Below are 27,395 nucleotides of genomic sequence, written 5' to 3'. Positions count from 1 at the left end.
TATAGATGGTTGTGAGCCACCATGTGGTTGCTGAGAATTGAACTCAGGACCTCTGGAAGAGCAGACAGTGCTCTTAAACACCACCAAGCCATCTCTCCAGCCCAACCCATCAAAACTTTAGAAACAGATAGAATATAGCTCAGTTGGTGCTTCCTCAACACAATCTAGCACCACATAAACCAGAATGGGTAGCGTACAGCTGTAATCCCAGCTCTGGGGAAATGGAAAACAGGAGGATCAGAAGGTCAAGGTCATCTTCAGGCAAGCTGCCCAGGGAGGGAGTTATTCCAGGTTAGCCTGGCAGACATGAGGGTCTCAAACAAAACAACAAAACCCCAAACCAACCCCCAACCAAGCAACACCCCCAATCAAACCAAACCAAACCAACTAACCAAAACCAAAATCCCAGTAAACCAGTGGAGGTGTGTTGGTGCTCCAGCAATCCCAGCACTAAGGTTTTAAGTCAGGAGGGTAACTGGGAAGTTTGAAGGCAGCCAGAGAGAGCCTGACTCAAACTCTTGGCCACCCCAAAGACTAAAAGCTTAACCAGCAAGCAGTAAAGTGTGATAAAATACTACCCATGTATCCCAGTACCCTCAAGTCCTCTTAGGCCAGAGGATCTGGACTTGAGGTTAGCCTGAGGCAGAGAGTAAAAATGCCTCAAAATGCAAAGTTAGGCCTGAGTAACTGCAAAGACTAACTTTCAAGTATTATTTTACCAATAAGGCAACTTTGATCCATATTAGAACAAGGACCCCAATATTTAATTTATGGTTTTTAATAAGCTATTCTTACATGTACACTAAAAATTGTAAAAAGACATATTTGCTACCAAAATGCACATACTGTACAACTTATGAAAAATATAAAAATATGCGAAAGTAATAAAGGGAAGTACTGTTGGGGGTTGGTCTAGTACTGTGTATTCAATGCTAAATTTTGGGCCCCAAGATCTGGCTGCAGTCCAGATGACTGCATGCTCATGTACACTGAACAATGCTGTGTAAACTTTGCTCTCCAATTATCTCTGATTGGTTAATAAAGGCTGGACAGCCTGTAACTGGGGAGAAGAGAGGTTAGGCAGGACTTCAGTTCCCTAGCTTGGGGTCCTAAGCAGGGACGAGGCAGAAAGAGGGGAAGAGGAGGAAGAGGAGAGAAAGGACGTGGCCTGATGGAGCAGACTGTACCCAGACCAGATGAACATTGGCAAGTAATTTATAAATTGTACCTGCCCAGTTATTGTGCTTAAAGCTGTTTAAATAATCAATAGGTCTATGTCTCAATTATTTGGGAGCAAGCAGGGTTAGAAAAGCACTCTAGAATTAATAGATTTTCTAAATTAAAGCACTTCAAATACAATATGAAATTTCTACCTAAGAAATGTAGCCAGAAAACAGGAAAGTAGACAGTGAACAATGGACAGTGAAACGTATTTTAGTTCAAGCCTTTTGTTGACATTACCTGAGATAAAACTTGCAGTTGATCCAGGGCTATAAAAAGGATGCCTGCCTGGGAAAGGACCATGCCACATTGTGAACAAGCAGAGGCTGCGCTTCTCTCTCTAGTGCCTCAAGGCTTCTGGACATGGTGCGGCTACAGCTGACCTGAGGCAAGCACAGGTTTCCACCCCAGGTCCAGCTGTCACTGCATTTTAGTACCCAAGTGGCTCCTGCTTCTGGCCTTCGATTGAGTAAGACAAGTTGCTCTGCATACTTTTCTACAGACCATCAAAACCAAACTGTCACAGGCCTGTGCCCTTCTGTGTCTGACACTTCTTAGGTAACAGGTTAATTTCAATATACATAAAGAATGCATTTTCAATGCAGAATAAATATGCTTATATGAGAACAGAGCAAGGGTCTTCCCTATGTTTTAAATAACAGATACATAGCATCTTAAATTATATAATTAGCAATTTTAGACATTGAACATAATACACTGTATTACAATGCAATGTGTAGGCTTCCATTTAAGGAACAAAAATAAATTTCACATGAAAAAGATTTATTTTGAGTCACATAAAATACATTTAGCATAAATGTGAACTGCAGCACTGTGGTACTCAAAACACAGAGACGCTTGGAAAGGGCACATCTCCTCTGCCCAAGGCTTTAGTCACTCATCGTTGCCTCGCTGTCTTAAGTTCCGAGATTTTCCATTCTCAAGTCTTCTCTTTTTAAAGACAGGGGCCACTCCATCTGCTGCAACTCCCAGAGAAGAGACTGTTTTCTCTTTAAATACCACTTTGATTTCCCCAGCAGCAGTTTCTGAAGTAGACAGACAATCGCTTTCAGTGCTCGGAAGTTCCAAATCGACCTCTTCCCTGCAACAGGAAGAAAACGAAACCATTACCTGACAGATTAAGAGGAATGCTTGCAGAGGAGCCCCAGCCAACCAAGCAACACGAGCGCCTTCTCGGTGGTACCACCGAGGGAACGCAGAAGCTGGCCAACTGGGAACACTAGGTTGTGTCTGTCTTGGCTTTTTAAAGACAGAGTCTCATGTAGTCCTGGCTATCCTTACTCTCTAGTGTCACTGTGGATGACTTTGTGCTCCTGAGCGGCCTCCATCCCTCCCCGGCGGGGTCAGGTGTGCACTGCCTGGCTCTAGGGGATTTAAATTGTTGCTGTTAGTCTCAACACACTGAGCCCTGACTCAGGTGAACATGTGCTAGAACAGTCTCATCTGTTCTATTTCTGCTGCACAAAGGACACAGCATCTTATTATACATGCTCTGCTCATATATGCAGTACAAACAGGTAACAGAGAAGTTGTGTAAACCAAATGCCGTGGACTGACAGAGATTCTGAAGGTTTACGTATCAAGATTTTTAAAAAAGAAAGAAATCTTAATGTCCTACTGTAGAAGAGTCAATGAACTATTTGTCTACCATATTTTTATTCTGAGAACTAGCCCTTCAGTTATCCACATAGAGAGTCATAAACAACCTGGCTGACCAGAAATGACCTGCTTAACATGAGCCTCTCAGTTCCCTAGCCTCTAGAGCAGTGGTCCTCAACCTTTCTAATGCTGAGACCCTTTAATACACTGCCTCATGTTGTGGTGACCGCAACCATAAAATGACTTTCGTGGCTACTAAATTGTGATTTTGTTACTGTTACGAATCTTATTGTAAATATCTGTGTTTTCTGAAGATTATAGGCAACCCCCACAAAAGGGTCATTTAACCTCCCAAAGGAGTTGTGACCCTCAGGTTGAGAAACACTGCTCTAGGTAGTGAACTGGTCTATGAAAAAGTTAGTCTATCAATTCCACTCATGAAATTTCTGAACATAGAGCAGAAAGATCATCATATTCAGTGACTGAGATGATAAAGCCTGCTGGGAACCAAATACAATCCTTTTTAGAGAGGGATTCAGTAGACAGAGAATAAAGCTAGCAAACAGGGAAAAGCAGAGAGGAGAGGTGAAGAATCTAGTTTGTTTTGAAAATATGCCTCCCCAGAGCCCCCCTCCCCTTAGTTATTTTATGTGTAATGGATGTTTTGTCTGTATGTATAGTCTGTGTCCCACATGCGGGGGACACAGAGGCCAGAAGAAGGAGTCAGATCTTCTGGAACTAGTTATGATTGGTTATTAGCCACATGTGGGTGTTGGGGACCAAATCAGGTCCTCTCCAAGAGCACTCCTAACCACTTAATGAAACTTTAAATAAAAGCTTTTATTGTTATTTTATAGTAGCCATACTTGTGTTTTCTGTACACCAGATATTGCATGAGGCAGCTGGAATAGCAATACTGGCTTATCTGTAACACCGTTCTCTTCTTTCCAGTATTAGCATCAGCATTTGTTTTATTATTAGCTTTTCCTTTCAGAAACAACTGAGTTCAGGCCATGTCCATTCAGAATTACTAGTGATGAGCTTGGGAGTAAGAACTGGTCCATGATAAAGTTAACCAGCACCATTTTATAAATTACACTGTATGGTGTCTGTACACATGTGTATGTGGTGCCTGTGGAAGCTGGAAGGGGGCATCCCCAGAACTGGAGTTACAAATGACTGTGAGCTGCCACGTAGGGCTTGACACCTGGCCCTTGGGAGGAGCCCTCATCAAGTATCTTTTACAAAGTGCATTAGCCTACCTAAAGCTTTACTACAGGATAGAGCTTGTCTGAGGAGGAGTCAGCTCAAGAGAAAGGAAGAGGTGAAAATACAGGTCAGAAGCTGCACAGTGTCCAGCCACACCTGAAAGTACTGCATGCACTTAAGTCACACTGTACCACAGAACAGTAAAGCAAGAATGATACAACTTAGAGAAAAGCATGATTTTAATGCTGTTTATCAGAACTAAGCTCTTAGTGAATATATACTATTCAATGATCTTAAATGGTGTTCTTCTGAAAGTACTTATGATGGAACCCAAGGTCTTAGCATGAAGGGCAAGAATTCTATCAATTATACTCTCAAATTCAGTAACCTTAGCCATAGTATAATATATCCACAAGTATAGGATACATTTTCTTTTTTCACACAGACCTGCATAAAGGTAAATAAATGGACATGTACCGAGAAACCTGAGTAAAATGTAGTCCCTAGAGTATGATGATTTCTGGAAATTATTTCAATAATTAAAAAATAGGCAATTTGTTAGAATCGTTAAAAAAAAAAAAAGAAAACAAAAGAAAAGAAAAAGAAACCAAAGTGCAAGGACCAATACAAAGATTGCAAGGTGATAATGACAGTTAAAAAATTTAATTCTGAGCCAGGTGTGGTGGCGTGCACCTTTAATCCCAAGACTTGGAAGGCAGAGGTAGGCGGATCACTCTAAGTTTGAGGCAGCCTGGTCTACAAAGCAAGTCCAGGACAGCCAGGACTACACAGAGAAACCCTGTCCTGGAAAACCAAAAGCCAAACAAAACCAACCCCCCTCAATTCTGGAGTAAGCAGTGTAGTCCATGCATTCCCAGCACAAGGTACGCTGACGTGGGAGGACTGTGAATTCCAGCCCTGTTGGGCCTCATAGCAAGACCCCGACTCAAAGATTTTATGTAGGTATGGTAGCGCATACTTGTCACACCAAGCACTTAAGTTGTGGACTCAGGAAGATAAAGAGTTGAAAGGCACTGTGGTCTCCATAGCAAGGCCAAAGCTAGCTTACGCCACACAGAGACCGCATCTGGAGAGATGGCTCAGCAGCTGCAGAGGACCTGAGATTGGTTTTATCTCCTGGCTAACAGCGCTCACATGCACATACTTCCACACAGACACATACTCAGACGGTGGCCGGCAGAGGCTGGTCTATATAGTGAGTTCAGGGGCTGTGGTGGGGAGGGGATGGACCGGGACAAAACAGGTCTGGAGCGATGTCTTGATTGTTAAGAAAGCTTTGCTACTCCTGCAGAGGGCAAGTTTGATTCCAAGAGTTGATGTTGGATTGTGAAGGAATATATTATGTATTATATGGATGCAATACCTGTCAATAAAAAACTATAGCTATAAGAAAGGGTATAATAGAAGGTGGGACACCCAGGAGGCAGAAAGGTCTCTGGGATACAGCCAAGTACAGGACACTCATCTGAGAAGACGTGAGGAGAGCAGACACATGGTACTCGAGCAGAGATAACCAGCCACATGGCACAACGTAGATTAGCATAAATGGATTATTACTATTATTTTTTTTATTTTGTTTTTCTCTGTGTAGCCCTGGATGGAACTCGCTCTGTAAACCAGGTTGGCCTCGAACTTACAAAGATTTACCTATCTCCCAAGTGCTGGGATTAAAGTAAATGGGTTATTTTAGTTAGGAGCTAGTCAGGGAAGAGCCTAGCTATATGGCCTAGTTATTTATAAATATATATTTTGAGTCTCATGAGTTATTATTCCGGGATCTTGGGGCCAGGAGGGAAACACGTACCCTACTATGTTGGATGACTTACAATTAATTCATTCTAGCTCCAGGAATGAGTTCCAGGAAAGCCAAGACTACACAGAGAAACCTTGTCATCAAAAACCAAAACAAACAAGCAAACAAAAAACCCAAACCAAACAACAACAAAAACCTCAACCCTTGCTGCAAAAAAAAAAAAAAAACTACATTAATCTACTTATGAAGTTGGATACAATCCATTACATAATAAGATACCTAGCTAGCATAAAATTTAATTAGCATTAGAAAGATATTTTGAAAAAAGAGATGTTGACATAGGACAATCTTCCTACTTTTTAATTAAAAAGTGTTAAATCAACATACAAGATATTGAACATTATCACAGCATTTTGAACAAAGTGTGCTTTAGTAGATTTTCTTCCCTCATCTTCTTTACTCTCCTGTTCCTCCCTAACCTCCAGTTGTAACCTCGCTTCCCAGTCTCTTTTCCCTGTTTATGTATCATGTGTCCTTTTGTCCACTCTCAAATCCTTTTCTTTAAAAGTTTATTTACTTAATATATATATATATATATATATATATATATATATATATATATATATATATGTGCTCTATCTGCATATACATCTGCATGCCAGAAGAGGGCATCAGATCACTTTATAGATGGTTGTGAGCCACTGTGTGGTTGCTAGGAATTGAACTCAGGACCTCTGGAAGAACAGACAGTGTTCTTAACCACTGAGCCATCTCTCCAGGCCCCCAAATCCGTTCTTATAGTAATTCATAAATGGGTGTAAACCCATCTTTGTGTTTTAAGTGGCAAGAACTGAGGAGAATGCAGTAGTCTGTTACTTCAGTACCTTCCACATATAGGCATCGATGTCCTTGCCATAGCTGGGGAATAAAGTCTGGTACGAAGAGCTGCCTAATAGTACTACTTTACTACAAAAGAAGCACAACCTTTTCATCAGGGGGCAGGGTTTAGTTTTGGTTTTGCTAGCTTTGTGAAATAGGAATCTCACTCTGTAGTCCATGCTTTTCTCCCCCTAAGACAGGCTTCTGCTGTGTAAGCCTGCTGTCCTAGTCTACTTGCTTATAGACCAGGCCGGCCTCAGATTTACAGAGATCCACCTGTCTCAGCCGCCCAAGTGCTAGGATTAGAGCAGTGTGCCACCACGCCCAGCTTTGGAAGCAAATCTTGCCTCTGCCTCTCAAGTGCTGGTGTTACAGGGATGCACTGCCACCCTCAAGCAAGAAAAAATTTTTTAAAGATTTATTTATTAACCGGGTGTGGTAGCGCACGCCTTTAATCCCAGCACTTGGGAGGCAGAGGCAGGCGGATCGCTGTGAGTTTGAGGCCAACCTGGTCTACAAAGTGAGTCCAGGATGGCCAAGGCTACACAGAGAAACTCTGTCTTGAAAAACAAAAACAAAAAAAAAAAAAAAAAAAAAGATTTATTTATTATTAAGTGTTTTGCCTGCATGCTAGAACAGGGCACCAGATCTCATTATAAATGGCTGTGGGCCACACCATGTGGTTGCTGGGAACTGAACTCAGGACCTTTGGAAGAACAAGCAATGTTCTTAACCTCTGAGTCATCTCTTCAGCCCTCAAACAAGAAATTTAATAGTAAAAAATTCACTATAGAAGTACATACAAAAGCATCCCCCTACACTACAAAGCATGTTTTAAAGAACATCTGCTTTACCCACATGCCTTCCCTTCACCTGAGTGATTCCTTTAAAGGTTTAATAAAACACTAAAATGCATGCCTGGGAGTGACATATACTTACGTAGTAAAATAAATGCCTCTAAAAGGAAAGCTTATTTGAGCAGTTAAGCCAATAACATAAATCAGGTAATGTCTTTAGCATAATTACGCTTACGTGTTCACAAATTCTCCTGCTGCTTTAAATAAGAGCTTAAAAACTTTGAAGTGTAGACTCAGGTATAGTGGTATGCACCTATTAATACTAGCACCCATGAGGTGGGGCCAGATCAGGAGTTCAAGGCTAACCTGAGACTACACAAGACTTAAGTAAACCCATCCAACCCACCAGAACAAAATCTACTCCTACAGTCAAAAAGAAACACTTTGAGAATGAGAGCAATAGCTAAAGCGTCCTAGAGAGCATTTACTCCAAGTATTTATTTCGCTGATAAAAAATGATGAGTGTGTGAATGTGCTCATTAGAAAAGAGCTACCCTTTTTGGGTTTTTGAGACAATGTTTCTCTGTGTAATAGCCCTAGCTGTCCTGGACTCCCTCTGTAGACTAGGCTGGCCTCGAACTCATAGCAGTCAGCCTGCCTCTGCCTCCCAAGTGTTGGGATTAAAGAGCTACATTTTTAAGGAGCACAGCACACTAGATTCCGACTGTAGTATTTCGAGGTGCTCAGATAGGGAGATGACACCTCAGGTACTTACTGAGATGCGGCTTCTTGTTTAATCTCTTGCCATTCCCCATAAGGGTTTGTCGGTTTCTTAAGAGTTTTAGGTTTTTCTTCATTTGTATCTGATGAATTCTGTTTTAGGGTACTTTTTTCTTTTTGTATTTCTGGGTCAGTTCTTTTTTCAATACCTTTATTTTTTTCCTGAAATGCAAAGGCCAGTAAATAGCACACTTCAAACAAAACTGCTATAGTCAGCCCCCAAATTTCTTAACTGTTAGCCACATAAGGAGTTCAAGGCCAGACTGGGCTGGAGAACTTGTCTTAAAACCACCCTTACATCTTCAGTTGTTTTTATTCAAACTAAGTCAGAATTCTGAAATGCTGCACTTATGACATTTTAAGACAGAAAGCCCATCTTTTGATTATGCAGTTTGTATTTCCTTTGGCTTTTTTTTTAAAGATTTATTTATTTATGTATACAGTGTTGTATCTGCATGTACCCCTGCAAGCCAGAAGAGGGCATCAGATCACATTATAGATGGTTGTGAGCCACCATGTAGTTGCTGGGAATTGAACTCAGGACCTCTGGAAGAACAGTCAGTGCTCTTAACCACTGAGCCATCTCTCCAGCCCTTCCTTTGGCTTTTTGACTCCTTTGCTTGTACTATACTGCTCATCTGATTCTAGATGATCATTGCCAATACTACTGTTAGTTCGTTGGTCTCACCTAGACTTTACATCCTTCTTTTACAGTTCAAATTCATAGAGTATCACTTTAAACTTTCCTTTGCTAGTATCTTAAAAATATTTGCTGTATTTTTCTATTGCACATAACCGAAAATTTTCTATAGTTGCATATAACCATTGGCTGTCTGGAACTTGGATCTGTAGAGTTATCTCCTCCAAAAATTATAGTAGAGACTTTTAACAATTCTAAGTATTGGGTCTACTAGTCCTTTGAATATTTACTTCAACAAACAAACAAACAACTCAGTCAGGTGTGGTGGTGCACACCTGTAATCCAGTACTCTGGGAAGCAGAGGCAGGCAGATCTCTGTGAGTTCAATGTCAGCCTGGTCTACAAAGCTAGTCCAGAACAGCCAAGGCTACACAGAGAAAGCCTGTCTCGGAAAAATCAAATCAAATCAAAACAAAACAAAAATGCTCAGCACCTACAGTTATTCCTGTAAGCTAGCTTACCTACACTGAAACTTAAAGTACTGTTCGCAGTTGCCATTTCTTAGCATTTCTATTTCTAGTCTACGTATGCACACTGGCCAGACAGCTTTCTGAATGTTAACAAAGCTTCTAAAAGTTACAAGGCTTAAGGCCTAGTGTGAGAATGGTACATGCCTTCAATACCAGCACGCCTGGGGCAGGGGCAGGTAGATCTCCTATTAGTTTAAGGCCAAGAAAACTTGGTTTACATAATGAATCCCAAGAAGGTCAGGGCTGCATATTGAGGCCCTATCTTTAAAAAAAAGGGGGGGGGTTAGATGGTCTAAAATAAGCTTTAGTGTTGTTTTGTCAAGGATAAATGTTACAATCATTTATCCAAATGCCAAAATACAGTTGACTTCACCCTTATTTTGAGGGATTCATTTCAAGGTTTCCAATGAGTAGATGCCTTAAACAGCCACACTGTATCAACCCCCTCACCCGGTAATGTTAAGTTTAGTAAATTAGGTACATAAGAGATTAACTACTGTAGTCAATGGCAAGCTACTACATCAAGACACTATAATAAAGGATTTTATCATGACATATAATTTAAAAACTCTGAACTGCTGTTTTTGGATTTTCTATTTACTACTTCCAGATTTGAGTTGATGAGGAGTAACAGGAACCATGAAAAATAAGTCTGACAAACGCTTGTGAAAAGTAAAGCAAGAACCTACCTTAAACTTGATTACTAGCTTCTTCGTTTCTGCAGAGGCCGCTCCTGCTTTCTTCTGCTCGCCATCAGAATCACTGTGAGAATCTGATGACTTGGATTCTTCTAGGGAGTCGGGTGGCTTTTCCTTGTCCTTAACAGAAGGGTCCTCACCAGTGTGGGGAATGAAATCATCAGGCTTTTCCCATTTGGACTCTGCTCAAGACATTTTAATAACTGCATTACTTATTATTATTTCTCAGTGATATAACATTTTATCATTTACAATTATCAAATAACACTGTGATCTTTATATTTTATCATGAAAACAGCTCAAAACCTCTCATTCTTTAATTGTTTAGAAAATTTAGGACAATCTACATTTACTAAACTCATAAATCCTAACTCCAATGGGCAGGAACTTGGGAAGTGGGTGGTGGTCTTAAAAATCTTTAGTTTATCTGAAAACAATTTCAAGAAACATACTGATACTGACTTTTCAAAATATGTCCTAAAATGTATCACAAAGATTTTCTGGAGATTTCACAATACAATAAAGATCTGAATACAACAAACATGAAAGGAATCTTATTTGGCTGAACTCCACTGCCACCTAGTGTTCACTGTGCTTTTAGAGAAACTAAACTGTTTCTAATTGTCTTGTCTCTATTTTTAGTTTAATAAAAGGGAGAGAAAATATATACTTTGTTACCCAACCAAACAATTATAAGAGTGAAATAGACTAGGAGACAGAAGCAGGAGGATTTCTGTGAGTTCAAGGCCTGCCTAGTCTACATGGTGAATTCAGACTAGCTAGCTACAAAGTAAGACCCTGTCTTAACTAACAAGAAACAAACAAACAAGAAAGTGGCTACTAATTCCTGATCAGGATTAAACTCCTCCCAACCTGAGAACACAGTTCTTTTTTCTGAAGAATGACTACAAGCTCGGTTAAGTTATGCACTGAAGTTAGACTTGTATTAATTCTGAAATCCTATTATATTAATATGCTATATGATCTCTCTAAAGATCTAATACTTTACTTATATGATATAGAAACACTGCTTTCATTGGGCAGTAAACATATCTGTTTGAAGGTTTAAAAGGCTATTTCTTCCTAAAAGATGTAATATAGGATTTTGAATAGTAAGAATTTAGAAACATACAAAAAGGAGTGTGTAGGTTGACAAGGAGTGATGTTCAGTGGTACTTGCTAAGAAACGTGAGGGCATGTCACTGAAGGAACTTAAACTACCCAAATGGCAACCTTATTTCTTTGTACACTGTCATAAATATCAACATGAACATGACCAAGTTTTAATATCCTCTGTACTCCCCCACCCCAGTACTTTCTTTTCTTCAATCTTGTTGGATATAAACTTTAACATATAATGTATGCTTGAAGAAACAAATTACTTAGAATAGCTGAAATCCAGGTGTCACAGACATGAGGACAAGTCGTAGAGGCTTTGCTTGACAAAGTTCCAAAGACTTCTAGCTGATCATCTGCCCTTAAATATTATGTATGGTCCAGGTATAATTTTGCCTAAAAACTACTTTGAAGTCTACCTTTTCTCCTAAAACTGCTGTTCTCTCTATTTCTCAGCCCTAATAAAATTCACACTGGAAAAAATTTTCCCACAGAGAATGTTGAAAGAGGGCATCTGGGCAAAGGCTTGAGACAGTGAGAGAGTCTTGGCTCTCACTGTTGTGTGCAGGCAGGCAGAGACTGCTTGAAAAGAAAGATGAGGACTTTGATATAACAGTACTGGTTAGAGATTGTTAGCTATAGAAAAGTAAACTTATTTCTTTAGAATCTGCTTTGAAAGCAATAGAAGGTGGGCTTGGAACATCATGCTTTACAGATATTTTACAAGAGGACCCCTAGGCATATAGCCTAGCCTGTTAGTTTGGAACTGGAAGTAAGTCTTTTTCTGTGTTAAGGACATTTAGTTTCAAGCCATGTTGCTATGACAATCATGTAAACACAATGGCTTTAGCCCAGGGAAATTTATGATTAAACTTTCCCCGAGTATTGTTTAAGAAATAATAATCAGGTCATGCTGACCATTGCTTCGATATTGATTGGTTTTTGCTGTATGCTTTATTGTAGGTTATACAGAACTGTTTGTTAGAGTGTTTTCTTGCTATGTTGATTTTTAAAGGCTCTACTGACTGTAAAAGATGAGAAAATCATGGTGTATTCTGTAATGAAAAAACTGAATTTCACTTTAAATAAAGTACTGGGGTTGGCCCAGTGGGAGACAGCAGAAGAAAATAAAGTTCTCCTGGGATGGAAGACCTTTCAGTTTGTACCACAATTTATGTCTGGGTTGCAGTAATTCTTTTCTCCTCTGTTCTTCCATCGCTCCTCAACAGCTAGTTCCTCTAGCTAGCTGTTAACCAACAGCTGGTTGTTTTGGCAAATGCTGTATTTATCAAGAATAACATTAAGTGGACATAGAAAACAGGCTCAACAGTTAATTCCTGTTGCTCTCACAGAGGACCTGGGTTCAAGTCTAGCTCCTACATTATGACTCAGAACCAACCATCACTCTAGTTTCAGGAAATCCAATGCCTTTTTCTGGCTCAGCACCAGGCTCACCCATGGTGAGCATAAATTCATGCAGGCAAAATAGCCATACACACACACACACACACACACACACACACACACACACACACACACACAAGAATAACATTGATATAACATTGATGCACTGTACAACATATTGTAAGTAGAATTTTAAAGTATCTCTTACCAAATATATATATATATTTCCTATAGAAATATTTATTATAATAAAGTTTTCCATTTAGATGATGTATTTGCTCATATGGGTACAACTTTAAGTTACAATAATCAAAGATAACACTCACCTCCTGTTTCTGTATTGTAATAATAGGTGTAACCGTCTTCACTTAAACCTTCTACCCAAATGGCCTTTGCTGCTGTCTAATAGGGGAAAAAGATACACTGAAAATAATGACAATGACTATCTACTGAATAACAAAGGCAAATTTGGCTATCTTTTCTTTTCTAGCTGGGACTTGAGAGTTAAGAGTGGTGATAAACATCATGGCAAACAGTTTGGTTTCCACTAGTCACTACCAACTTTCAGAGACTGTCTCACTTCTCAAAGGCAGGAATTCTGTCCAGTTGAGCAGAGACGTGAACAACAAATGACTGCAAACCAACTAATATTTATCCTAAATAGGGTGTGTGTGTGTGTGTGTGTGTGTGTGTGTGTGTGTGTGTGTCTGCTCCATCTCTATCCAGCATTCTAGGGATCATAGGAAGAAAGAAGCCAGGTTTGGGGGTTGGAGAGAACTGCTTATTTGGAAATAAATTTGCTCAACAGAATTCTACAAAAAGCTACAGCAGCCAGTCTGGAAATCTGCGTAGCTTGGGGTAGAACGTTGGCCATTCACAAAGTCCTCAGATCAATCCCAAGCACCATAAAACCAGCCACCGGCCCCTGACTCACCTACCCCAGAAGCTAATCAGTTGAAAGAATAAAGCAAAGACATAAATATGCTACAGTTACCTTTTTTAAGTTCCCTTGAAATCCTTCCGGCTTCTCCCACTGAGATGCTTAAAACAAAATACATTATAAAATAATTTGCTTTAAAATAAAACAAGTTCCCAAAATTTAATTAGGTAAAAATCCACAAGATAGTCATTTTCTATAAAACACTTCAAAATAGTTTATTATTGAAAAATGAAAATTCATACATGTATTCCTGGAGAATAAAATAAGTAATTTATTTACAAGAAATTTTTAAAAAATGTACTAAGTTTTACGGGAATATAAAAAAGATGTTTCTGCTGGGTACAGTGGCTCATATCTTTAATCCGAGCACTTGGGGAGGCAGAAGCAGGTGGATCACTATGAGTTCGAGGCTAGCCTGATCTACAAAGTGAGTCCAGGACAGCCAGGGCTACACAGAGAAACCCTATCTAGGGGGAAAAATGATGTTTTTAATATTCCTGCTGAAAAACACCATTATCTACTAAACTGGTATTTAACATTAATATGAAGGAGAAAGTTTCAAAAATGTAAGAATTACACTTATTTTTTGTGTATATGCATGGACTGGTGGGGAACTTGTGGAAGACGGTTCTCTCCTACCTTGTGGGTTCTGGGCACTGAAGTCAGGTGTCAGGCATGGAGACAGGTATCTAGTTTCTAACCTATGGCAATCCTGCCTCAGCTTTCTGAATACTGAATTAGGGTGGGCATCACCACAAAGGGCATGCAATATTCTAAGCTTTGTGGTAAAAATGAAGTTACAGTTGCTCATTGCTTAACATATTTCAATATTAAATAAAAACCTCAAGACAAAAATGCTGTGTTTTCCTATTTTCAGTGGTTCTAGGTTTCAAAAACACACACACCTCCTGTGATGAGATTGTAATAGTAGCAGTGCCCGTTGGCCGTGACGCCTTCTACCCATCTACCCTTTGAAGCTTCTTTCTTGTTCTTCTTTGTTTTCTTCTCTTTCTGTTGATTTGATGTGGGAATGGGCTGGACAGTGCTGACCACTGGTGATACACTTGGCTCTGCAATGTCTAGAAAAAAAAGATAAAGATAGGCAATTTTACCCTTTTAAGTGCTGTACCAGTCAGAAGCCTAGCAGAGCCGGGACAGCAATGCATGCCTGTCATTCCAGCTACTTAGGAGGCTGAGGCAGCACACTATGCGTTTGACAACAGCCTAGACAAGGTTTTTATTTTCTTTTTAAAAACTCATCTTTAAAAAAAAATTTTTTTTATGTGCACTGGTGGTTTGCATGTATGTAATCTGTGTGAGGGTTTCAGATCTTGGAGTTACAGGCAGTTGTGAGCTGCCATGTGGGTGCTAGACGTTGAACCTGAGTCCTCTGGAAGACACTGCTCTTAACGGCTCAGCCATCTCTCCAACCCCTGAAAATGTTTAAACAAAAGTTTGACAAGATTCTTTTTGGGAACAAAAAACATAGAAGATACAATCATGCAAGAACATATAAGGAAAGCTAAAAAAACAGTAGTAGTAAGAATTACTTAGTTCTACTACACATTAAAAGTCATCGTAGGGTCTGGGGAGTGTGGCCCAGTGCAGTACACCTTCCAAGAACGTCCAAGGCTGTGGATTTAATCTCAGCACACAAACAAGAAAACAAAAACAAGAGAAACGAAACGACCTAAAACTTATTCTAAAATTCACCTTAAACAAGTCCAGGTCTGGGGCTTTAACTCAGCAGCAGAGTGCTTGCCTACCATGTACAGGCCCTGGGTTACACCTCGAGTGCTGTAGCTGAGGAGGGGGTGGGTAGGAATCCAGGGGTGGAAAATTGATTTGGAAACAAGCATACATAATTGATACAGAACTTCAACATACAGAACCATCTCAAGACTCCTGGTGCTTTTACTAGCAGGGTTACTTAACAGAGAGTAACTGTTGTTACTGGAGTAATCAGAGTGATGATGCACGCCTCCCAGTACTTAGGAGGTAAGCTAGGAGGCTCAGATGTGTAGACCACTTCAGTGACAAGGGTTCGCAGCGAGCCTGGCCTACATGAAACTACGTAAAAACAGATATTCTGCCCACATCAGCAAAGGCCAGTGCTGATGACAACAGCAATGGGGTGTCAGAACACTGGGACATGTCAACACCAAGTTACAAAGGCTTCTCACTTCTTCAGAACAATCAAGCTGGGCATGAGGCCACAATGCCTTTAGTCCTAGCACTTGGGAGGCAGAGGCAGGCTTCAAGGCCAGCCTGGTCTACCAAGTGACCTTCAGGACAGCCAAGGACAGCAAAATGGAATCTGTCTGTCTGATTGACCATCAAATTAATAAGATAAGTTTTCAACGAACAGTTCTCCAGAAACGTACCAATCTACTTTTTCCTCTCAAAGTGCTCTGTATCTTCAGCTGGGTGTTGTGGTCCATGCCTGTAATCCCAGAACTTGGGAAGCGGTTTGACATCTCATAGTGAGTTTGCAGCTATTGGAACTAACCAGTGAGACTCTCATTTGCTAATATATAAATGGATTCTCGGAACACATGCCTCTTTCTTCCTTAAATACTAATATTTAGAATATAATAAGCTGACAACTGTTCTTATTTAATGAAAGCAATATTCTTCTTAAATCCATAATTAAGAATTCTTTTTTTTCCTTCCTTTATTAATTTATTCTTGTTACATCTCAATGGTTATCCCAACCCTTGTATCCTCCCATTCTTCCCTCCCTCCCAATTTCCCCTTATTCCCCTCCCCTATGATTGTTCCTGAGGGGGATTACCTCCCCCTCTATATGATCATAGGGTATCAAGTCTCTTCTTGGTAACCTGCTGTCCTTCCTCTGAGTGCCACCAGGTCTCCCCGTCCAGGGGACATGGTCAAAGGTGAGGCACCAGAGTATGTGAAAAAGTAATATCCCACTCTCCACTCTACTGTGGCGAGTGTTCTGTCCATTGGCTAGATCTGGGTAGGGGCTTAAGGTTTACCGCCTGTATTGTCCTTGGCTGGTGCCTTAGTTTGAGCGGGACCCCTGTGCCCGAATCTGCCTATCATAATGTTCTACTTGTAGGCTTCTAGGACCCTCTGGGTCCTTCTACTTTGCCTTTCTCCCATGATTCTCTCATCTAGAGTCCCACTAGAATGTCCTCTCCTCTGTCGCAGTTTCCTGGTAAGTGAAGGCTTTCGTGGGACATGCCCATTGGGCTAATATGCAGATATAAGTGAGTATATACCATTTGAGTCTTTCTGCTTCTGGGTTAACTCACTCATTATGATCATTTCTAGCTCAATCCATTTATCCACAAATTTCGGGAATTCCTTGTTTTTAATAGCTGAATAGTATTCCATAGTGTATATGTACCACAGTTTCTTTATCCATTCTTCTATTGAGGGACACTTAGGCTGTTTCCATGTTCTGGCTATTATGAATAAGGCTGCTATGAACATGGTTGAGCAAATTTTCTTGCTGGGTGCTGGAGCATCTTCTGGGTATATTCCAAGGAGTGGTATAGCTGGGTCTTGAGGAAGCCCTATTTTCATTTTTCTGAGATAGCACCAGATAGATTTCCAAAGTGGTTGTACTAGTTTGCAATCCCACCAGCAATGAAGGAGTGTTCCTCTCTCCTCACATCCTCGCCAGCATGTGGTGTTGCTTGAATTTTTGATCTTAGCCATCCTGATGGGTGTAAGATGGAATCTCAGAGTTGTTTTGATTTGCATTTCCCTGATGATTAAGGAGGTTGAGCATTTCTTTAAGTGTTTCTCAGCCATTTGATATTCCTCTGTTGAGAATTCTCTGTTTAGTTCCATGCCCCATTTCTCGATTGGGTTATTTGGTTTGGTGGTATTTAATTTCTTGAGTTCTTTATATATTTTGGATATTAGACCTTTGTCAGATGTGGGGTTGGTGAAGATCTTTTCCCAGTCTGTAGACTGTCGCTTTGTTCTCTTTACCGTGTCACCTGCCTTACAGAAGCTTCTCAGCCTCATGAGGTCCCATTTATTAATTGTTGACATTAATGCCTGGGCTGTTAGTGTTCTGTTCAGGAAGTTGTCTCCTGTGCCAATATGTTCCAGGCTCTTTCTCATTTTTTCTTCTAAGTGATTTAGTGTCTCTGGTTTTATGTTGAGGTCTTTAATCCATTTGGATTTGAGTTTTGTACAAGGTGACAAATATGGGTCCAGTTGCATTTTTTTACACATAGACATCCAGTTAGACTAGCACCGTTTGTTGAAGATGCTATCCCTTTTCCATCGAATGGATTTGGCTTCTTTGTCAAAAATCAAATGACCATATGTGTGTGGATTCATATCTGGGTCTTCCATTCAATTCCACTGATCAACCAGCCTGTTGCTGTGCCAGTACCATGCTGTTTTAATTACTATTGCTTTATAGTACAGTTTGAGATCAGGTATGGAGACTCCTCCAGAGCACCTTTTATTGTACAAGATTGTTTTAGCTATTCTGGGTTTTTTGTTTTTCCATATGAAGTTCAGAATTGAACTTTCAATGTCTTTAAAAAATTGTGTAGGTATTTTGATAGGGATTGCATTGAATCTGTAGATTGCTTTTGGTAGGATGGCCATTTTTATTATGTTAATTCTCCCTATCCATGAGCAAGGTAGATCCTTCCATCTTCTCATGTCATCTTCCATCTCTTTCTTTAGGGTTATGAAATTTTTTTCAAACAGGTCCTTCACTTGCTTAGTAAGAGTAACTCCTAAGTACTTTATATTGCTTGTGGCTAATGTGAAGGGTGTAGTTTTCCTAATTTCTTCCTCTGCAAGCTTATCATTTGTGTATAGGAAGGCTACAGACTTTTTTGAGTTAATTTTGTATCCAGCCAATTTGCTGAAGGTGTTTATCAGCTGTAGGAGTTCTCTGGTGGAATTTTGAGGGTCACTTATGTAGACTATCATATCATCTGCAAATAGGGATAATTTGACTTCCTCCTTTCCCATTTGAATACCCTTGATCTCCTTATGTTGTCTTATTGCTCTGGCTAGAACTTCGAGTACTATATTGAAGAGATATGGAGAGAGTGGGCAGCCTTGCCTTGTTCCTGATTTTAGAGGAATTTCCTTGAGTATCTCACCATTTACTTTGATTTTGGTTATTGGCTTCCTATATAGCCTTTATTATGTTGAGGAAAGTGCCTTGTATTCCCGATCTCTCTAAAACTTTAAACATGAATGGGTGTTGGATTTTATCAAATGCTTTCTCTGCATCCAAAGGGAATTCTTTTTATTAGAGACTAAAGCGTATCATTTCAGGCTGAAAAACCTGGTGTGGACTGAGCAGCAAGTCCCCTCCCCACTGGCCTCTGTTGTACCAGAAGGTGCTACTCAGACTGGCAACAGTTCCACTGCTGTGGACCTCCTCCGTTGTGGCAGGCAGCGGCTTAGAGTGGCCATGGTTACTAATGGACAGAGTCATAACTGGTTAAATTACTGAAAATAAGTGACTGCAGTTACAGTATGACAACCCACTGCTCGTAAAGGGGTCTTCCACATCTCACCTCTTCCAAGGCTCAGGAAATCTCCCTCAAGAAGAGGTGGAAAGACTGCAAGAGGCAGGAGATGGAGGTGTTGCTGTACTGTGACTTTTTCCCTCTTGGTATAACACAATTACCCCACCACTATCTTAGAATAGAGAACACCTCCATCAAGCCATGGCAATGCCATTAACAAGCAACATGATACACTGATGGTCAAGTATACGCTGATGGTAATGGAACTACTGACATTCCACGGAGGAGGGAGGGGAGGCGCACAGAGCCTGCTCCTTCTCTCTTGGGATGTAGCTATTATCCCATCATGTTCTGGCCACCCTCCCAACAGGTGATCTCGGGAGATGCTGAAGTAAAGAAGTGAAAGGTTAACTGAAAAGAGGCTCCCTGGTGCAGGGTCCTCAAGGACCTGTGACAGGTGTGCCTCTGTGGTGATGCAGCTCTTTAGCGTCACCCATTCATGCTATCTAGGTAAGCTCAATAAGGTCCCTGGTTCACAAAACCAAAACCAAAACCATCTGGTCACCTCACCCACTGCACAGGATCTACAACCAAGATCCCCGTATGCTGGACGTAGGGCCATGGAGCTCAGCCTGCTGAGGGCCTTGGAGCTTAGGAGGTGGGGCCTGGTTGGGGGAGGTACATCAATGGGCCATCCTCTAAGTTTCTATCTACCTCCTGGCTCTGGCCTGCTCTCTCTGCTTCTGGTCTGCAACGTGCGAATGAGTAAGCTTCCATTTCGAGTACCCACCACCGTGCTGTCCCAGGTACAGTGGATTGAGATGGAGACCCACAGCTGACAGTTCATCCTGTAGCCTATTTCTGTCAGGTATGTTGTCACGAGAAAAGTAAATAAAACAATTTGTCATGGATGAAAGCTCATAAAAACTTCTTTAGAGCCTAAATTCAACAACATAGCAATGTTCACTAACACCCCTTACTAAAACCCTCAAAATAATCTGCCCGCTTAAGATAAAGTCAATTATTTGTCTATAAAAGGCAACTCCTTCATTATGGAGCCAATCAATAACAGATACAACAAGTTTCGGCTATGTTGAAAATATTTAATTGTAATGTAAGTTTTCTTATGAGTAGTGCCTATAACAATGAGTACAAAAGAAACCTCAGGTTTTGGAAATGAATTACTCAGTTAGAAAGGAGCTAAACTATGTAACTAACTATAAAGATAATATGGTTGATATGAGTCAAGTATCAATAGATGAAGCATTAAAAGCCAAACAAGGCCAGCAGACGGCACAGGGTATGAAGTATGAAGGCCGTGCTACTGACTGAGCTTCATGGCCTGAGTTGGGTCCTTGGAAGCCATATGGTGAAGAGAGAGCCCTGACTCTTCCAGGCTGTCTCCTGAACTCCACATATCCAGCAGCATACATACACAGGAAACAAGTAAGTGTAAGAGAGCAGAACAAGCCAGGCATGGTGACTCATGGTTTTCAACTCAGCACTCAGAGGCCCAGATGGAGGCTCACAAGTTTAAGACCTGCTCGACATATATGAGGAGATTTTACCTCAACAACAACAAAACAACTGCAACAGCACAACACAAAAGCGCTTCTAAGTCCACATTCTAAACAGGACTATGATATATAAGAAGGGCACTAGAATATTCCAAGTATATAACTCCTATATGGGAACAACAAAAGGCCACTCAGCACGGCCTGTGAAGTACCTGACTTTAAGCCAAGCCTTTTCAGATCCTCCTGGTATGCCTTCAGGGCAGCTGCCTCCATTGCAGCAAACTCCTTGGATGCCTTTTCTTCTTCCTTTGCCTTATCCAAGCTCTTCTGTTTAATCTGTGTAAGACACACATGAAGGTCAAAGTGAGAGAAGGGAGCAACATGTACAGAGAAAAATGAACAAAGAGCCAATAGAAATCACCTCACTGATCCTCTTGGCCACATTTTCCTTGTGATTCTTTCCTCTTTCATGAAATTCAACACTCTTGAAAAGGAAAAAGGGAAACAATGATTAAATCCACTGTAAACTAATATTGTAACTACAGGCAGAATACAGAAGATTATAATAGCAGAAAACATAAGAAATGATTCTTTTAATGCAAGTTGACCCACGTATCAAATGATGCTGGTGGTCTAGGGGGATATGCGCTCTCCCACTAGATGTCCTCTGCTTCTTCAAATGAGCAGACGGCCACACCAATGGGAGAAAATGTACAGCGCTCTCCTGCTAACCCAGCGAATATGGATGTAGTAAGGTCTTAAGACATGAAGCCTTTCAAAATGAGAAATATGTCACAACTGGGCAGGGGCATCCACCTATAACCCCAGCTCTTTGAAGACTGAAGCAAGAGGAACCAGAGTTCAAGTTCCAGGCCAGCTTCAGCTACTTAGTCATGTGACATCTCCTCTCCAAACAAAAAGATAGTAACAAAAATCCCATCTCCCCAAACCAAAACCACCACCAAACAAAAGCCCCAACAACAATACCTGCTACTTTTCAACATCAACTTCCAAAACTGGCCAAGCCTCTAAAATGTCATTATTTTGCTTTGCTGTATAAGAGGCATTAAAAAAAAAAAAAAAAAAAGGAAAGAAAGAAAAGACGGGCGTGGTGGTGCACGCCTGTAATCCCAGCACTGGGGAGGCAGAGGCAGGTGGATTGCTATGAGTTTGAAGCCAGCCTAGTCTACAGAGTGAGTTCCAGGACAGCCACGGCCACACAAAGAAACCAAAGGGGGAGGGGGGAGCTGAGGGGCACGGAAACATCATCTTTAAAACATTAAGAAAAATAGATATTTAAACAAATTCCTCATGTGGGCAGGTAAGATGGCTCAGTGGGTAACGGTGCTGACGTCAGCCTGACAGCTGGATTCAACCAGCCAGGACCTGAACAATGAAATGAGTACAGACCCCTGAAGCTGTCCTCTCCCATTCGCACACCACGAAACACCCACACCAACATATACATACACCCACACCAAAAATTCCTCATATTGTGCAAAATGATGTAATAAGCAAGGTTATCCGTTGCAGGACTGGTTGTTGCAACACGCTTGTAGCCTATCTTGGGGACTGGCTACGTGAACTGCATACATTCCCACAGGCCCCTCTGCACTGACTTGCAGACACCTGCAGGATACACTGTTCAGTTAAAAAACAAACAAACAAAACTGCTATCTTGTAAACAAGGTAGAATAAGATACAGTCACACAGAAATAATGAGAGGTCAGACATGGAAAAGCAGGGGGCGGTGACTTTTGAAGAGTAACCCTGATTAGACGGCTGAGGACCAGGATGGCTGAGTGAGCACCGTGATCTACTTAGATAACCGGAAAATCTCCCTAATTATACATGTCTGCTGGTAAGAAATAAGAAATCCCAGGAAAGTCTTGTCAATCAAATCCTGTATGATGTATTAACTAAGCAATTCTAATAAACTCCTGTGAGTTCCTCTTTAAAGCTGGAGTTTGCAAAGCAGTCTCTTTACTGTTCCTATCCTGGGTTACTTACAGCTGATTAAACCACACAAAGAACACTGTATTTAAGGACCATTCAAAACTGAATAGTGTTTTTCCTTAGTAGCTAAATTACTAGATATATAGGGAGATGCAGACAGACCTCTGGAAAGGTTAATTTATTTTCAGTAACTCATATAAGTCATTTTACTGCCTAAGCACCTCCAGGGATAGATAGATACTTTTTTTTAATTTGTGTGGTTTATTTAAAACCTCATTGTTTTGGTAAGGATTAGCCTAAGCCAAATAAAATATAAAGAATCTTTAGCAACTATCATCAGAGCCAAAACAGAAGAGTAACCCTCACAGCCAACGGTGACTTAGTGATGTTTAATGAGGGAACACAGCACAAGAAATGGTGACATTCTCCTGTGTACAACAGTCTGGCCAAGTCAAAAGGTTATTGTATATGTAAAATGCTGGTTTGTTTGTTTGTTTTTTCAGGACAGGGCTTTTCTGTGTAGCCCTGGCTGTCCTGGAACTGTAGACCAGGCAGGCCTCAAACTCAGAGATCCACCTGCCTCTGCCTCTCAGGCTGTGAGATGAAAGGGGTGTACTACCACTGTCAGGCCAACCATGAAGTTTTAAAAAAAAAATATTTTGTGGGTGTATGCGCCTGTGTGAGTGCATAAGCACCACATGAGCACAGAGGCTGTTGGATACCCTGGAACTGCACTTACAGATAGTTTTGAACTGCTGGGAATTTTGTACCTCTGCGAAAGCTGCAGATGGTCTTCACTGTGGCGCCATCTCTCCAATCCTCACACCTCCCCAGCTTTTAATATAGTATGTTTGTATTATTATGACATGCCTGAGAGGAAGAAAAGCCAGCTGACTTTTTGCTTTATGCCTTAAAAGTTCAATTTAAGAGTTGGGCACCTTTAATTCTAGCACTCAGGAGGTAGGGGCAGGTGGATCTGTGAATTGAAGGATAGCCTGGTCTACAGAGCGGGCTCCAGGACAGCCAAAGCTTTCCAGAAAACCATGTCTCAAAAAAACAACTCCCAACCCCCGTAAAAAAGTTGGACCTAGGCTATAAGCTACTGTGTTTTACAGTTGCTATCTGTATTTCATGAGAAATAATAATGATTTTTCTCCTTTCTCTGGAAAACAGGAAAAAGTTCAATATTCTTCTTAAGGGGTAGGCATTCGATACACATGGATGAGATTATCCACTCACTGTCCATTTCCTCAAAGGCCACAGAAATAACTTGGCCTTTAAAAATCAAAGTTAGATTGATGAAAAGAAGGCCTGTCGCTTTCGCACAGGGAATCAAAAGAAATCTTGTTAGGTTTTGAAGGATAAAGAGCACTCTACATGAAAGTGGTTTGTAAACTCTGCTCTGACTAAAAGGCAACACGTCACATGAATATTTTACTTGAGATTTCATACAGGCCTATTGTCTGCTATCCAGCACTTGCAGTAATCACAGAATTTCTTTGGTTGCGACTTCCAGTAGTCGGCCCTGAAAAAGGAAAAACAACTCTTAAGTTTATGCAAAAATCGAAAGAGAAACTGTTATGCTTGTTAAAATTTGGATTGTAAGGTTCTGGCTTCTGTCTTAGCAAAGCAGTTATGTGAAGCTGCGTCCCATGCAAAACTGCTTTCTATAAGGTGATCTCTGGCTTCTCCTCATTAATGCCACAGAGATGAAAGCGAGTCTCAAAGGGAAGTGTTTTCCTTCCCCGTCCCCTTCTTAGCTAATTCACTTATTCTGGGGCACAAGGTCGGAAAGACCCCAAGAAGACCTCGGCGGCGGCAGCGCCCCGGGTCTCCCGAGCCAGCAGGCAAGGGGCGGCACCCGAGTCCCCGGCTCCTGCCCAAAGGGCGGCCGCGTCTCCCCGAGAACCCGCTCAGCAGGTCGAGCGGTCCCGGGGGGAGCGGAGGGACGGGCTGAGGAGGCGGTCGCGGGCGCAGGCCCGACACGGCCCCACTCACATGACCGCGCCGGTTGTGCGCGTAAGCCCGCGATCCGGTTCACTGCTGTCGGCCGGCTGCGAAAATCAAGCTCTCCGGGCCTCGGCGGTCCCGGACCCGGCGTCCCGCGGCCCGGCTACGGCAGCCGCGCCGGCCCAATCCGCGCGCGCTGTGTCGCCGCCTCGTCCCCTCCCCCCACGGGGCGGTACTCGCGGCGCCCGAGAGGTGGGGTCGGTATAAAGGGGTTGAGGTCACCCAGAAGGGACGAAAGAGCGACGGGACCGGAGCCGCCGGCCCTGAGTGTCCGAGCCGGGCTCCATCCCGCGGTCCTCTCTCCTCCCGGGACCCAGGACCACTATTCTCGAGCTGGCTCGCGGCCGACAAGCTCGGCAGCCTCCCTCCCCCACAGCCCCCGCCGCGCGCAGCGGTTCCCACAGACGGCGCCGCCCTCGCCTCGGCCGGCTAGCCGGCTCGCTCAGTGACCGGGGAGGCAGCCCGGACCCGAGGGCTGAGAAAGAAAAAGGCGCAGCCCCCGGTTCCGGGACCGCACGGGGCGCTGGGCTTCACCCCAGAACTTTCCAGTGACGCGTCGGCCCCGCTCCTCCCCCCGCCCCGCCACGCCCGCGCGCTCCGCCGCCGGGCTCGTTCCCGCGCGCGTAGGGGCAGCGGCCGCGGGGGCGGCTTCGGCTCGAGTCTTGCAGACCGCGGGCTGAGGCGGCCCCTCCGCTTACGCTAGTCAGGTGGGTCACAGCGGTGCTCGCAGCAGCACTTCCCATATGGTCTAGCGGTTAGGATTCCTGGTTTTCACCCAGGCGGCCCGGGTTCGACTCCCGGTATGGGAAATGTGTAGGTTTCCTTTTTTTTATTTTCTGTAGCCGAGTTTGGATGGACTGGTTTTGTTTTCTTGTGGCTCTGGCTAACTTGTGTGTGTGTGTGTGTGTGTGTGTGTGTGTGTGTGAGTGTGTCCCGGTGAGTTTGTGGGGGAAACCGTGTAAGTTGGTTGCGGGGCGGGGAGCTGGCTCGGGGAGCATCGCCGAGTGCACTCGCTCGGGCGGGTGCGGGAGGAGTTTGGCTTTCCCCGCCGCTGCTCCCCGCCCTCAGCCCGTACTTTTCCAGGCACTCGGGAGGTGATGATTAACTCGAGCCTCGCCTTATCTCCCCCCCGGGTGCCCCCTTGGTCCACACCCTGCTCGGCTGCCCGCTTCCGACTCCACCGGCCGGGGCGTGCCCGCCGCGCTCCAGTTACTGTCAACAGTGAGCGGCTTGGAGACCCCAGGGCTCGCCAGCCCCCGCTGCTTCATCACCCTGCCAACCCCGGGACTCCCGCCGTGTGCACCCCAGCCTGGACCACCGCTTCCACCCCACCCCGCCCCCCGCCTTCCCCGAAGCAAGCCGAGCCTCAAGACGAGGCCTTTGCAGAAAGTCTCTCTCCCGTTTTTTCCTTCCAAAACTCCTTTTTACTCTTCAAACACACAAGCTGCGGAAAATAAAAATACCGCTGTGATGAGATGTCTTGAAAGAAGAGAATCTACTTTCCGGGAGGCTGTTTGGAGCGTCACTGATTTAAGAAAAAAAATATTGGGGTGGAGGTGGAGCTTGGAAGACAGAAAATTAGCCCCGAGACTGGGGGGGGGGGGGGGATGTTATAACAAAGTTGCACTGTACTTTTAAATATAGAAGCCCTGTGTTTATTACAAAGAAGGGGCCCAGCTGTGTCAGCAGTCTGAGCGCTGTGAACGAAACAAAAGCTTTATCTTGAATGCAAGTTGAAGTTAGAAAATTGAGGCAGCTGTAATGTTTAGTCTGTTGGGACTTTGGGCACAAATAAGGAAAAACTGACTCCCGCGAATGAGTTCTGGTCAGAGCCATTACTGAGCAGAAGTTTTGGTTTGTTTGTGTGTTCCCAAAATATTTTATAGCCTTAACTGGCACAGCTGCGTTTGAAAATAACTGTTAATGTGATCTGTGTTATTAGGGATTAGTTTTTCCTCGTAAAAATTAAAGCTAAAAAGCCCCGTTAGCAAATATTTAAAACCTTATGTTAAATATCTGAGTGTTTACCTAAGTCAGGTATACTGGGGATGTTTTGAGGTCCCTGCTGCTCAGGCGCTTTAGGTATGTGGGTACTGCTGGCTAGAATCCCATTCTGACTCAGGTGATGAGTCGTGGGACCTTGTGGAGGTCTTCAGCCTTAGTGTATTGGTGTCTTGCTAGCTTTAGCGCCGTAAGTTCTCCTTTATTATTATCTTCATCATGAATATTAATTATGGTTTTACATGTGGCTCAAGATGGCCTCGAATTCACTGGGAGCCCAGACTGGGGGCGGGGGGGGGGGCGGGGATTTGTGATGTGTCTGTCTCTGCCTCTCCAGCAGCGAGATGGCAGGTGTGTGCCTTAGGGCTGTTTTAGATTCCTTCTGGAGGTGGGGGTAAGGTGGACAGCCCAGGAGAGCCTCAAAAATCTCTGTGGTGATGAGGATAACCTTGGACTCTTGATCCTCCTGCCTCTGCAGTGCTCAGATTACACGCTTTGTGGCATCAGGCCTGACTAGATTTCAGAAAAGAAAAAGTTAGTTAAAAATTTTTATGTGTATGAGTGTTTTGCCTACATGGGCACCACTTGGGTGCCTGGTACCCAGGGAGGTCAGAACAGTGAGTGTGTGAGATCCCCTGGAGTTGGAGTTATGGATGGGTGTGTTTGGGTGCTGGGAATCAAACCCTTGTCTCTGCACAAAACCTCTGTAGCAGCCCCTAGATTCTTTATAACAACACATTCTTCACAAAGTTTAGGTCGGTCTTGAATAGGTAATGGGACTAGAAATTTTTACTTAAAAGTTTCCTGTGTTGTGTCATTA

General features: G+C 42.7%; 2 protein-coding genes across 5 annotated transcripts in view; one reads left to right on the top strand and one right to left on the bottom strand.

The window, feature by feature from the left end:
- Window positions 1-1,983: 1,983 nt before the first annotated feature.
- On the bottom strand, window positions 1,984-24,703 carry WBP4 (WW domain binding protein 4). Of its 2 annotated transcripts, XM_084767950.1 has the most exons (10): window positions 24,563-24,703; window positions 24,017-24,089; window positions 21,030-21,092; window positions 20,821-20,944; window positions 14,514-14,687; window positions 13,663-13,709; window positions 12,995-13,070; window positions 10,140-10,330; window positions 8,276-8,442; window positions 1,984-2,323 (listed from the first exon to the last, which is right to left on the bottom strand). In XM_084767950.1, coding segments are annotated over exons 1-10 (1,125 nt in total). In that variant the 5' UTR covers window positions 24,565-24,703; the 3' UTR covers window positions 1,984-2,115. The 2 variants fall into 2 exon arrangements, with proteins under 2 accessions (XP_084624076.1, XP_084624077.1); XM_084767951.1 differs by lacking the exon at window positions 24,563-24,703 and having other exon boundaries at window positions 24,003-24,029.
- Window positions 24,704-25,139: 436 nt separating this feature from the next.
- The window catches only part of ELF1 (E74 like ETS transcription factor 1), a 100,817-nt gene continuing 98,561 nt past the window's right edge, over window positions 25,140-27,395 (top strand). For all 3 annotated transcript variants that reach the window (XM_084767943.1, XM_084767940.1, XM_084767944.1), the window contains exon 1: window positions 25,140-25,281. The gene's annotated coding sequence lies outside the window, so the exon portion shown is untranslated. The remainder of the gene's footprint in view (window positions 25,282-27,395) is intronic.

Source organism: Acomys minous (assembly GCF_964271855.1).
Source record: "Acomys minous genome assembly, chromosome: 18".
In the NCBI taxonomy this organism is placed as follows: domain Eukaryota; kingdom Metazoa; phylum Chordata; class Mammalia; order Rodentia; family Muridae; genus Acomys; species Acomys minous.
The sequence above is the reverse complement of the archived record's forward strand: the minus strand, read 5'-3'. Positions and strand labels throughout refer to the sequence as shown.

What these genes read in the sequence shown, in the direction of transcription:
- WBP4 (XM_084767950.1), bottom strand. An exon ending in TTACAATCTCATCACAGGAG is followed by an intron (nt 13,710 to 14,513) that starts GTGTGTGTGTTT and finishes TTTTGTTTTAAG; the next exon opens with CATCTCAGTGGGAGAAGCCG. An exon ending in TTACAATACAGAAACAGGAG is followed by an intron (nt 10,331 to 12,994) that starts GTGAGTGTTATC and finishes TGTCTTGAGCAG; the next exon opens with AGTCCAAATGGGAAAAGCCT.